The 12,648-nt window shown below is 52.6% G+C and overlaps 1 protein-coding gene across 1 annotated transcript; it reads right to left on the reverse strand.

Moving 5' to 3' along the window:
• Positions 1-3,293: 3,293 nt before the first annotated feature.
• NAPSA (napsin A aspartic peptidase) lies at positions 3,294-12,648 on the reverse strand. The gene is made up of 9 exons (XM_080828106.1): positions 12,501-12,648; positions 8,775-8,916; positions 8,563-8,686; positions 8,018-8,136; positions 7,467-7,666; positions 6,135-6,257; positions 5,675-5,819; positions 3,867-3,965; positions 3,294-3,659 (listed from the first exon to the last, which is right to left on the reverse strand). The coding sequence occupies exons 1-9, from the start codon at positions 12,581-12,583 to the stop codon at positions 3,420-3,422; spliced, it is 1,275 nt and encodes a 424-aa protein (XP_080684232.1). The 5' UTR covers positions 12,584-12,648; the 3' UTR covers positions 3,294-3,419.

The following is a 12,648-nucleotide window of genomic DNA, read 5'->3' on the forward strand; positions in this document are numbered from 1 at the left end:
GTTCTAAGAGGCTTGTAAGGAACTAGGCTAGGCGGGGTGGGGTAGGGTTCAGAGTAGAGAACGGATGATGGGTACGCTATGGGAAAGGTGAGACCTGCAGGGTACAAAGATACTGGGCCGGTTGGAAGGGTGGGACCTGGAATGGGGAGTCTTGGGGCTCAGAACCTGGGAGAGAGTCGTAAGAGTCAATGGGGCTTTAGAGGCCGATACCAGAACTTCCAACTGCTGATGAAAAAGGGACCAAGTCTACACAACAGCGAACTGCAGACTGGAGAACCAAAGGATGAATGAGGACTGGTGAAGAGGGAGCCTTAAGGGCGGCGGAGGGGAAAAACCTAAGCGCTGGGAAGGCTAGGAAATAAGCAGGACCAATGAAAAATGGGGCGGGGCTAGGTGTCCGGGAGTCCCGGCGGGAGGGGAGAGAGGGAGGTATGGGGCGGGGCTAGATGAAGGGCGTGTCCGGCCCCGCCCCCTTGGCTGGCCAGACGCCGGGTAGCAGGGCGCAGGCGCTGGGGCGGGGCCAGCGGCTGCTGCCCGGGCTGCGGCGGGAGGAGGCGGTGCCTGCGGGAGCGAAGGGGGCGGGTCAGGGGCTGCGGGCTTCCTCCCGCGGCACTGTCCCTGGCCCGCCGCCTCCCTCTGCAGGTGCGGCGGCTGGTTGGTATCGCCTACCCACCCACCCCCGCTCCCGTTTCTGTGTCTCTCGATGTCTTTCTCTCCCTTTTCTCTAGTATTTGTCCCCTCGTCTCTGCCCTCACCACTCTGAGACTCTGGCCCCTCTTTTACAAGTCTCTACCCTCCCTCTGGGTCTCTGTCCCATTGTTCTCTGAAGGTGTCCCTCTCGTCTGAGTCTTTGCCCCCATCCTCTCCCCCAATTGTGTCTCTTTCGCCCCTCCCCCCAGTCTCTTTCTCCTGGTTTCTGTACCTTTTTCTCAGGGATTTGCCTCTATCTCTGGGCCTCTGTCCCCTCCCGGTCTCTATCCGTCCTCTTTGTGTCTCTGACCTCCACTACCCCATCCCCGCCCCTCCTCGCCAATCTGCCCCTTCTCTGGGTCGCAGTCCCCCTTGCTCTAGAACCCTGTCTCCCACTCTCTGGGCCTCTGTTCCCTCCATCCCTCTGTCTTCTTTGTGTCTCTATCCTCCACTCCCCTCTCCCAATCTCTACGCCCCACCCCCTTCTCTGCTCATTCATCTGCCTTTCTGTCCCCCTTGCTCTTGTTCTCTTACAACCTCCCTCCCAGTGTCTTTTTCCTCTCCTCCACCACTTTCCCTCCTTTGTAAGTGCCTTTTCTCTTTCTGCCCTTTCTTTTTCTCTGTCCCCCTATTTGGGTCTCTGTCCTTGCTCCCTGTGTCTCTTTTGCCCCCTTCTGAGTCTCTCTCCCCATTTCTTTGGGACTTTGTCCCGCTGTCCTTTGGTCTCTGACCCCCCCCCCATCACACCCTCTAACCCCCATCCTGGCCAGGACTCGAGGCTGCGTCACTGCGGTGAGAGTTGCAGAAGTGGGGCCCGTCCTGCAGACCAAGGAGGTAGCTTCCCTCACCCCCCAGACCCTGGGCTCCTCCTCTGCCCCCGATTCAATATCCTTAATCCAGTATCCGTGAGCAGTCCTGAAGCCCCCGATGGGACCCAGGAAGGCAGAGAAAAGACATCGGAGCTTCCTACTCCTCTCTGCCCAGAATTCTGGTGTATCCCCAGGCAGAAGCAGTGAGTCTTGAGGTGAGGGACTGGACTTAGGCTGAGGCTTGGGTTGGGTAAGGTTTCTGAGCAAGTCGGGTGTGAGGGTGGTGACTGGAGGAGGGGTTGGAGTAGGGGCTAGAATAAGGACCTAAATCAGCCATGCTCCCTTATATCCTCTCCCCTCCCCCCAACTCTACTTTTCTCTTCTGCTTTTGACAGCAGCCAGGCACGGGATCAAGTTACCAAATCAGCGATTTTTGCGGAGGTCAGAAGGTGTGGGAGAAGGTGCGAAGGAGAGGGAGGAGGCTGCCACAGGGGTGAATATGGGATGAGACTCCAGATTAGAGACCATAGGAGCAGGAAGGAGGCCCCAGGCTAAGGAGTAACAGGACAGTCCTGACTCCATCAGGCCCTGGAAAATTGAATGCCGTCACTCCTTCATGGCCCTCCCCAGACCCCACCAGGTTATGTGGGGGGATTTGTGAGCCTGGATTCTGTACCCGTGGGGGAGGCTTCTGGAGGCATAATGTACGCTCCAGCTATGGGACGCCCAGCCTTGCAGACAGACCAGAGGGAAGTGGACTCTATTTTTGGCCATAGACACTAGTAGGGTGTAGGCCAATATCTGTCCTCGTCTTCAGACCTTTCTCTTTCCTCCTCCTTCCCAACCTATCCTTTCCCTGAAATTTCTGAAAGCTCCAAACTCCCACCTCCGTCATCCTCGGCGCCCTCTTAATTTACCCTCCCCCATTCTCCAAGGCCTGGAATTGGGAAAGGGTATCCCGCTTCCCGATTTCTAGGAGCCCAGGTTCGTTCCTCCGCCCCCATTCCTATCAGTTCTAGGAAACGGGGTCTCCCGAACACTAAAGCTGAAAATATGGAGACTCTGCCTAGGAACCTTGGTTCCCCAGACCCTCCAAGAACCTTGGCCCCCAAACCTCGTTATTAAGGAAGAATCTCTCCGCTGTAATTTTTGAGTCTTCATCTCCCGGGTATCCCGCCTCCCAAACTGGGATCTGGGCCGTCTTACCGCCCCCGGTCCCTGTGCCTTCTCCCCCTCCCCCGTACTCACCCCAAGTCGAGGCGGGGCGGGGATGGGGGAATCCGGGGCTGGCGTTGGGGGAGGGGTGACCCAGCCCCGGCAGCTCAGGGCAGCAAGAGGCTGCGGAAGGGGGGCAATGACATCATCGCCGGAGGAGGGACAGCACAGCTCCCCCCAACCCGGGGGCTTCAAGCCCCGCCTTTATGGCGGACCCAGGGGGGTCTCAGAATCCCAGAGGAGAGAAGAGGAACAGAAGATGAAGTCTGCGGGAATCGTATCCCCACCCCTTAAAACAAGGGTTGGAAAGCCCTTTACGATTCAGCCACCACCCCCCACTGCCACCTGTCGCTGTCGTCGCGACCTGTCGCCTCCCACGCATGTTGTGGCTGCGCCCGCCCCCGGCAAGAGAACACAGCCTGGAATACAAGGTCCGTGATGCTCCGCGGTGCTGGGCGCCTTTGTCTACAGGGGGCATAGGCGAAGGGCTTCATGGGATTCGTAGTACAAGGCTCCCGCACCGGTGTGAGCCCTTTTTTCCTTTCTTCCTCAACTCCAGAGAGCTGAACGCTAATTTTTCTCTCCAAAAATCGTGCGCTTAAAATTTTTTTAAAAGCGGGGGGGAACCCAGGTAGGGTCAATGTAAATAACGGGTTTTTACTGAGTAGCTAGCAATGCTTCGGCTACTACTCGGTGCGCGTGCGCCTAGCCAGCGCGCCAACCGGTGTCCTGCGCGCGCGCGGGCCCGCCCCCTTGTGGTCCTGCTTCCCGAGAGCGAGCGCGAGCCAGCCCCACTCGGGCCCCGCCTGTTAGGTTCCCGCGATCGAAGACCGCTACGTAGGTCCGCAGGAAGACATCGCCGAGAATCCAGAGGGGCCCTGCAGGCGGAGGCATGTCCAGGGCCTGGAAGCCAGACAAGCAGAGGCGGACACCACCCCGAGCAATCTGCAGGGCGACAAGAGAGACCACTGGGTGTGTCACGCGCACCGAACCCTCCTCTTCCCGGGGAGCCAGAGCCTTGCCCCCGCCCACAATCCCGGGCGCCAGAAGTGTTTCTGCGGCCCCTCCTCGGCCCTGGTGATGTCTCACTCCCAGCTCCATCCCCTCAAATCCCATCTTACTGCATCACTCTGACTTGTTACGGCCACCTACCTGGATGACATAGTCCTGGGCTGTAAGGTTAAACCAGACCCCACCAAGGAGGAAGGAGACTGGAGGAAGTGTTGGAATTTTCGAGCACTGGATGAGGTACTGAAGGAAAAGAGGAACAAGGGGAGTTGAAGGATTCCTGCTCTGCTTAAAATAGATACTCAGAGTCTTGTGTGGTCAAGCTCTGCTGCCTTCTCTATCCTTACCGGCTCTGCCCACCACACATGTACATAATCATTGCCACTTCCTTTAGGCTCCCTTTTGATCAAACCTTTTCCTCCATCTACTTGTAGATCAAAAAATGCTGGCCCCGTGAGGCACACAGAGCCCACAGGTGTATTGCAATTGTCTAGCAGTTTCAAAAATGTTTTAAAAATTATTTACCAACTGTACACCACGATGGTACAGATTGTCTCCTTGGAGTCCAGTGCGGTGCAACCTTAGACAAGTCACTTAACCTCTCTGTGCCTCAGTTTCCAATTTGAAGGTGTTAGTTGATAGGAATACTTCAGAGATGTTGTGTGAGAAATAAATGAGTTAGTTTGGAAGAATGCCTGACACATACTAAAAGTGTTATTATTCATGAACCAGGAGGTTTCAAATAATGTTTTCAGCTTTCTCCAACAAACCGGAAGATCTGGCTTTCCCTGCACGGAAACACTTGGCTGGAACTGAGCGGCTGAGAGCTGCCTTTTTTAGATTGATGGGGTACCTGCTCTCCCATCCCACCACCCCCAAGTACGTAAGAATACAAAGCTAGGCTGTAAATATTGTAAACGTTTACACTTGGAAATGACTGTAATGTAAATGACTACCAGGAAGTCTATTTTCCTTAAAAACCAATAGTAATTACCTTGTTAGGAAGGTAAGGAATGGTGAGAATTTAATTTCAAGTGTATATCTCTCTTGAGAGAGATGACAGCATCAGAGCATTGTTCTGAGTACCTTAAGTGGGTTAATTGATTCAATCCCACAACATACCTAAGAGGTATTAGTGACCCTACTTTAGAGGTTAGGAAACCAAGACCAAGGAACACTAAGTGACTCGTCCAAGACAGCATAGTTCTTCCGTGGCAGAGCTGAATCCCAACCCCAGGCAAGCCACATTGAACCACTATGATCTCCCTGGTTCGTTGGCTCATTACGAGCCCGCATCCTGGACATTTGACTCAGAGCCCCACAAACCGAGTTTTCTCTACCCTCTCAGTAGTGCCAAAGAAAACAGGGATCGAGTCACAGAAATCCTGACCTGGAAGAACCCCCCTGTGCCCCCCTGGAGCTGCAGGGCTTCTTGACATAGAAGTGAGCAAGCAGCTTTGATGTGGCACCGTGCCCCCCACCAGGCCCGAAACCCTCTTGGCACAGCTTCTGTGAGCCTCCACTCTCCCGTGCCTCGGGCTGCTCCTGCCCTGTCTCCACTTCTGCTTTATGTGGGTGCTCCCCAAGGCTGCTTCTGGGATCTCTTCTCTCTCCCAGAAAGGGCCCCCCTCTTCTGTGGCTGCTTACTTTGGGGGGGCTAATGCCCCCGACTCTTCTTGAGCTTCCTTCACACCTCCCCCAGACCCCGCCAGGCTCCTTAGGCTTCTCACTCCCATTCAGTCCCGAATAAACCTCCATCACCATCTCCTCCTGTCCGGAGTGACTCGGCAGAGGCCTGGGAGGGGTCCTTGCTCCCTCCCACTACCCCCCCCCCGGCCTGTTGCTCGTGATGCCCAGTGCCTTTTGCCCTGGGATACCTCTTAACCATTTATTCCCACCCTGGGGCCTGGCACTGTTTTCCATCAAATCTCTACCAGACACTGGGTCCTCACCTCCCCCAACAGCAGGGAGACTCCTCCAATGGCTGCATGCAGGGCCTGGATCTCTTCAGTGGGTCCCGTGATGAGGGATGTGCCCGTGTCCAGGATGGCAGCACAGCCCTGAGCGCAAAGAGTCAGCCCTGTGCCCACGTTCACACTGTGAGACGGGAAGGGGTAGACATTGGAGCCAGTGTCCTAGGAGTCCAGGCCCTCTGCCCTTCCTCCCTCAAACACAGGAGCCCTAGCCCAGCCCGTCCTCCCTCAGACCCAGGAATCCTGGCCCCCAGCCCCTCCTCCCTCAGACCCAGGAATCCTGGCCCCAGCTCCCTCCTCCCTCAGACCCAGGAATCCTGGCCCCAGCTCCCTCCTCCCTCAGACCCAGGAGTCCAGGCCTCCAAGCTCCATTCTCCCAGGACACTGGAGATAAGGCTCTAGCCCATTCCTCCCAGACCTAGAAGGCCAGGTCCCTCACCGCTCCATGTGGATCTGCCAGTAGGCAGGGATCGTGACTGGCAAGAAAGTGAGGGGTGGGACATAGTGAGCTGGATCTGAGCCACCCAGGACCAACTCTCCTCCATCCGCTGCCTTAGGATCCCTGTAGAGGCAAAGGACTGGCAATGTCATGGGTGTTTCCCTTGCCAGCCTCAGGAGGGGCCAAGGAAGGGAATTCCTGCCCAGGAAAGGTCTCCAGGTTCTAGCTGGGAGTAGCGGGATACAGGCAGGGCCGAGGCGTGGCGACTGGAAGCAAAGCAAGAAGTGAAGAGAGAGAGGACTGTTCTTGAGGAAGGTCAGGATTGTAGGGTCCTGAGGGCTTTCTGAAGCGAGGATGGGACTTCTTAATTTGGCTGTGGGAGATGCAACTTTTGGGGTGGAATTTAAGTGGAGCATTGGGGTGTGTGAATTGGCTCTGGCAGGTGTGACTTGGGTAGAAATGGGGTGGCTTCCTGGGTGCATGGTGAGACCTTCTGAATTGTAGGTCTCATAATTCAGAGGTGGTAGACTTCCTACTTGGCTGAGAGTGGCGGGGAGGAAGGGCAGTGATTCCTGGAGGTGCAGGAGGAGAGATCTACACAGTGGGTTCACTGAGCGGGGCGGACATCAGGGTAACTGAAAGTGCATAGGATTTTATGCCTATGGGGGATGGGCCTCCAGAGGGAACGCGGGGACTTCCTGGATGGTGGGTGGAGCTTTCTGAACATAAGGTCAAGCTTCTTAAAAGGTACCTGGGACTTCTTAGATTAAAATGGGTAGCTTAGGGACACCTGGGTGGCTCAGTGGGTTAAGCCTCTGCCTTCGGTTCAGGTCATGATCTCAGGGTCCTGGGATCGAGCCCCGCATTGGGCTCTCTGCTCAGCAGGAAGCCTGCTTCCCCCTCTCTCTCTGCCTGCTGCTCTGCCTACTTTTGATCTCTCTCTCTCTCTCTCTCTCTCTCTGTCAAATAAATAAATAAATAAATATCTTAAAAAAAATAAAATGGGTAACTTCTGACTTCAGGAGTGTGTTCTCAAATGGCATTTGGGCTTTCTGTATGGTGAAGAGGGGGTTCCTAAGTTGAGTAGGTAGAGCATGGAGTTTCCTGGTTTGGGTTTGGAACGTGGAGCATTTAAAATGATGGTGAGTGTCTTTCATAGGTCTTAAGGTTGCTTGGTCAGTGGAACTTTTGAACAGGTATTGCTTATATTGACTGGGTCGGTGACTTGGTGAGTGGAGGATGAGACTTCCTTTAGTGGGTAAGGGACTTCCTAAAAACAGAACGCACTTCCTGGGGCTAGGACTCATAGGAAGGTAGACCCTTCCCCATTACCTGTTGAGGTAGAAGGAGAAGATGGGTTTATCCAGTAGCCCCTCGTCCACCAGTGTATCCAGTGGGGGCCGAACTCCTCCCACGGCCAGAATGGGGAAACCGAGGCCCAGGACCCCATCGAAGTGGGCAAAAGTGAAGACCAGGCTGGGTTCCCACAGAGCCTCTCCAAAAATCACTGATGCACCCTTAATTCCTCCAATCTAGGGATAGATGCAAATGAAGCAAGTTACTTCTTGGAGGACATTACCTTTGTAACCCTGAGATCTTGCAAACGAAGGCCTGAATCCGACATTTGGAGACATTTGAAGACAACTCCAACTGCCTAGGAAGCTTTGCTTCTCCGCTTAAGAAGCCCACCCCTTTAACCAGGAAGCCCCGCCCCTGCTTGAGAAACCCTGCCCCTTTTACCCAGGAAGCCCCGCCCCCCACTCCAGAAGCCTCATGCATTTGCCCTGGAAGCCCCGCCTCCTAAGCCACCTCCCTAAGCCAGATCATCTTAGACATTGGGGTTCTCCCAGGCTCAAGTCTTCCTGGGATCAAGGGTCACGCACAGTCAGCTTGTCCTCACTCAGGATGCCATCTAGCTTCCCAGTTCCATACTGAATGGCAAACTTGGTCCCATTGGGTTGGAAGGAGCTGGAGGCTTTGGAGTTGAAGCGGTGGTGGAACCCTAGGTCAGATCAGGGAGGTGTCACTGGGGAAAGGGAATATCCTCGGTGCCTCCTGCCTCTGTGCCTTTGTCACCCCTGAAGGCTTGTCAGAAGAGAACAATGCCTCAGAAATCCTTGGGAAGCCAAGAACCAGGCCTCCCTTCTCTCATCACCTCTGTTCAGCCTTATCATCCCTCATGAAATCTCACAGCAGCGGGGCGCCTGGGTGGCTCAGTGGGTTAAAGCCTCTGCCTTTGGCTCAGGTCATGGTCTCAGGGTCCTGGGATCGAGCCCCACATCCGGCTCTCTGCTCGGCGGGGAGCCTGCTCTGCCACCCCCGCCCCCCCACCCCTGCCTGCCTCTCTGCCTCCTTGGGATCTCGGATCTCTCTTTGTCAAATAAATAAATAAAATCTTAAAAAAAAAAAAAAAAGAAAGAAATCTCACAGCAGGGCAGACTCAAGAAGTGACATCTTATGGACGGGACCCAGAGGTTGGAGGAGCCAGTGTCAAAGACGACAGAGAAGTTTTGTGGAGGTGTTCCCAGTCCAATTTCCCCATAATACTGGGCCTGATGGCAAAACAGGAGAGAGGGGGAATGAAGAGCTTGGCTTCCTAAGTGGGGAGGAGGGCAGGGACTCTCTGGGGCAGTGACTCACATTTAGGTAGTTAGAGAGAGGTACAAAGACAGGCTTGTCCCCAGGGGATGGGGCCTCCAAACTGGAGGGCACTGCTGGCTTCCCCCATCCCCTCAGTGGGTTCAGGGTCCCATGTCCAGGGTAGACTTGGCGGAGAGGGATCCTGTTGGGGAGAATACTGACAGTTAGGAAACTACTCTTCCTGGAGACCCTCTATGACAGAATGTTCCAAATAGGATATAATGATAAAGCAAATGTCTCTATGGCCCTACAATAACTGTCATTACCAGAAACCCTACAATAACAACCTTCCAGGAAACCCAATGAAACACATATCAAACCATGATGACAAATTTCCCCAAAGACTTTATAAGAGAAAGCCATCCCAAACAGAGCTTCCCCCAGAATCTTTCAATAAGAGACATTCCAAATAACGTAAAATAAACCATCCTCAGGAAGTTGACATTCACAAAGGTTTCCAAAGACCCTAAACATAAAACTAGCCTTTGCAGGGCGCCTGGGTGGCTCAGTAGGTTAAAACCTCTGCTTTCAGCTCAGGTCATAATCCCAGGGTCCTGGGGTCAAGTCCCACATCGGGCTCTCTGCTCAGCAGGGAGCCTGCTTCCCCCTTTCTCTCCGCCTGCCTCTCTGCCTACTTGTGATCTCTGTCTGTCAAATAAATAAATACAATCTTAAAAAAAAAAACTAGCCTTTGCAGAAATTGTTCCTTGCATGCTTCTCATCATGATGTTAGAGACAATTTTTCTTACTATTGGTGGGGGGGAGAGGACAAGCACCAAATCCCAGTTTCATTCTTTATACTAAACTATGTTCCAGATAATCAAAGAGTTAAGGTGAAATGTAATTTTTTAAAAGATTTTTTTCTTATTTGAGAGAGAGTGAGCAAGAGAGAAAGAGTGAAAACAAGTGGGGGAGGGGCAGAGGGAGAGGGAGAAGCAGACCCCTTTTTGAGCAGAGAGCCCGATGCAGGGCTCGATCCCAGGACTCTGGGATCATGACCTGAGCCGAAGGCAGATGCCTAACTGACTGAGCCACCCAGGCAGCCCATTAAATGTAATATTTAAGAGCACTAGAATGAAGTAAATTGTTTAAATGACTCTGGCTTTTCAAAGCATAATAACAAGATCAGAAATTATTGGGGAGAATGTTGATGAATGGGACTCTATAATTTTAAAACTTTGTACTCCCTTTTCCCAACACACAAAGCTGTTAGAAAGGTTTTTTGGTTTTTTTTTTTTAATCTAGGGGAAATAATTACAGGTTATATGTCAAAGAATTAATACCTTTAATATGCAAAGAACTTTTACAAACAAATAAGAGTAAGATAAACAACCCAGCTTTGGGGAGATAATTTGCCATGGTTCTCTCACATTTCCAAAGAGGGACTTTGTCAAGGATTTCCTTTAGTGAATAGCCTTGGGAGAAAGACAGTGTCTCCCTCTGGGGCAAAGAGCAAACAGGTTTATGATCCACTATAAAAGGTTCAGTTTCCCTAAACTTTGGCTTCCTTTCCTGTAATATACCTTACTGCATGTGCACGTCTCAGCCAGCCCTCTTCATCTCACCCCGTGGTAACTGGGGTTCAAAGAACCGATATCCTGGCTACTACTGTTGCCAAGAGTAATAACCCATCCTTGGGGTGCCTGGGTGGCTCAGTGGGTTAAAGCCTCTGCCTTCGGCTCAGGTCATGGTCCCGGGGTCCTGGGATCGAGCCCCGCATAGGGCTCTCTGCTCGGCGGGGAGCCTGCTTCCTCCTCTCTCTGCCTGTCTCTCTGCCTACTTGTGATCTCTGTCTGTCAAATAAATAAATAAAAATCTTTAAAAAAAAAAAAGAGTAATAACCCGTCCTTGTCTCTGACTTGGGAGTTTTGTGTTTTCTATGAGCACCCATGAAATGAAACTGTGGCAAGCTAACTTCACAGTTCTTGATATCCGGTAGGAAAATAGGCAAAGGACATAAACAGGCAAAAGAAGTACAAACAGTTTCTAAACAAATAACATCTTTTTATGTTAGATGTTCAACCCCAGTAGTTGACAAAGGAATACAAATGACAAGAGTCAGAAACCTTTTCTGACCCTGCAGGTTGGCAAAGAACCACCGATACTGTTGGCTTGGGGTTGTGGATTGATACAAACTTTCTGGAGGATGATTCGGCAAGTATGTACCATAGAGCTTAAAATTGCACACCTTTTAGCCCAACTTAATTTCGGTTCAATGAGTTTCATCTACAGGAGATCACTGGACAAGTGCACTAAAAGGTGTTTATGAGGATGTATCTAATTTTGAAAACTGGAGACCAACTAGTTAGGACTTTGCTCTGCATGGAACATGCATAGAATGGAATCCATTCAACCACTAAAAAGGAGAAAGTAGGGGCACCCAGGGTGGCTCAGTTCTTAAGCGTCTGCCTTTGGCTCAGGTCATGATCCCAGAGTCTTGGGATCAAGTCCTGCATTGGGGCTCCTTGCTCAGTGGGGAGCCTGCTTCTCCCTCTGCCTCTTCCCCTGCTTGTAGGCTCTCCCTCTCCCTACTCACCCCCCCATCAAACAAACAAACAAACAAACAAATGTTTATGTGGTCAAATAAAAAAAAAAGGAGAAAGTAGCCCTCTATGCCAGTGGTTCTCAAACTTTAGCAGGAACAGGAACCACCTAGAGCAGGGGTGAAGGGCAAAGATTTTGTAAAGACTTCACCCACCATTGGTGTCTGTTGCAACCACTCACCTCTGTGAGTATGGCATGGAAACAGTCCTGGGCAACATGACTGGGTTTTGTCAAACTCCATAGCAGGATGAATTTGGCCCTTGAACTAAGTGTTTGCCAACCCCTGACTGAGAGGTGAAATTCAGAGCTTGTCCTTTCTGATTTACTAGGTCCGAGATGGAGCCTGAGAATTTGCATTTCTACCAAGTTCCTGGGTCATGCAGATGCCGTTGGTCTTGAAATGATTCTCAGAGAATCACTATCCTTTGTGCTGGCTTGGGAAATGGCCGTGAGCTTTTTGGTTCAAAAAGCAGGTTAGCAAACATCCTGTGCAGTAATATTTTTGTCCCGTTCTTAGTCACTCCTTGGAGCCCTGTTCCCTCCCTCACATCTTTGTCCCCCATGACTCAATCTTTGAGAGGCTCAAGAATGTCGAGTAGGGAAAATGGTTCCTGGAAGAGGACCCCCCCCAATCAAGAATTCCAGGGGATGGGAGAAGAGAGGAGAAGAAGTGAGAGATTGGGGTGTGGGGCACCGGAGGCCAGGGGAAGGGGGAGGTCACTGGGGTCCCCCAAACTGGACTTCTTGAGACCTAAACAGTTTGGAAGATGTGAGTCTGGGGGAGTCACAGCTCTGAGTCTCCAAGATCTTGTTGGGTTGGGGTATGGGGAGTTGCATGTCTGGAGACCCCAGTACAAGATCATCAGAGCTCAGGGTGGGATCTGTGGGGTCCTCCCAAAACTTGTCTGGAGACAGGAAGGACAGAGGAGTCCCCCAGTCCAGGGTCTCAGGGTTGGAGGACCTTAGACTGAAAGGGCTGCCCTCTTAGGACCTAACAGGGTGGAACCCTCCCTCCCCCTGCCGGGTGAGAGCCCCCTTTGGAGATCTGTGAACCCAAGAGATAGGAATCATGGGTCTTGGAGTGCTAGGCTTGGGAGTCACTGAACTGGGGGGCCCCAGACTTAAAGGGCAAGAGGGGGAGGGGCCGTCCCAGGTTTGGGGTGGTGATGGGGTCCCCGGTACCGGATCAGCGAGGCCCGGGCGGGCTCCACAGTCAGCGGCGAGGGCGGCACCAGCAGGAGCAGCAGCAGCGGTAGCGGGGACATCTCTAGGGACCCGGTGGAGACCCAAGCGTTTTCTTCCCCCAGAGTCTCCACCCTGTTCCCCGCCC

The sequence above is a fragment of the Martes martes genome (genome assembly GCF_963455335.1).
Source record: "Martes martes genome assembly, chromosome: 17".
In the NCBI taxonomy this organism is placed as follows: domain Eukaryota; kingdom Metazoa; phylum Chordata; class Mammalia; order Carnivora; family Mustelidae; genus Martes; species Martes martes.

What these genes read in the sequence shown, in the direction of transcription:
- NAPSA (XM_080828106.1), bottom strand. Translation starts at nt 12,583, where the DNA reads ATGTCCCCGCTACCGCTGCTGCTGCTCCTGCTGGTGCCGCCCTCGCCG. An exon ending in CTCTCTCTAACTACCTAAAT is followed by an intron (nt 8,687 to 8,774) that starts GTGAGTCACTGC and finishes TTTTGCCATCAG; the next exon opens with GCCCAGTATTATGGGGAAAT. An exon ending in TGAGTGAGGACAAGCTGACT is followed by an intron (nt 7,667 to 8,017) that starts GTGCGTGACCCT and finishes ATCTATCCCTAG; the next exon opens with ATTGGAGGAATTAAGGGTGC.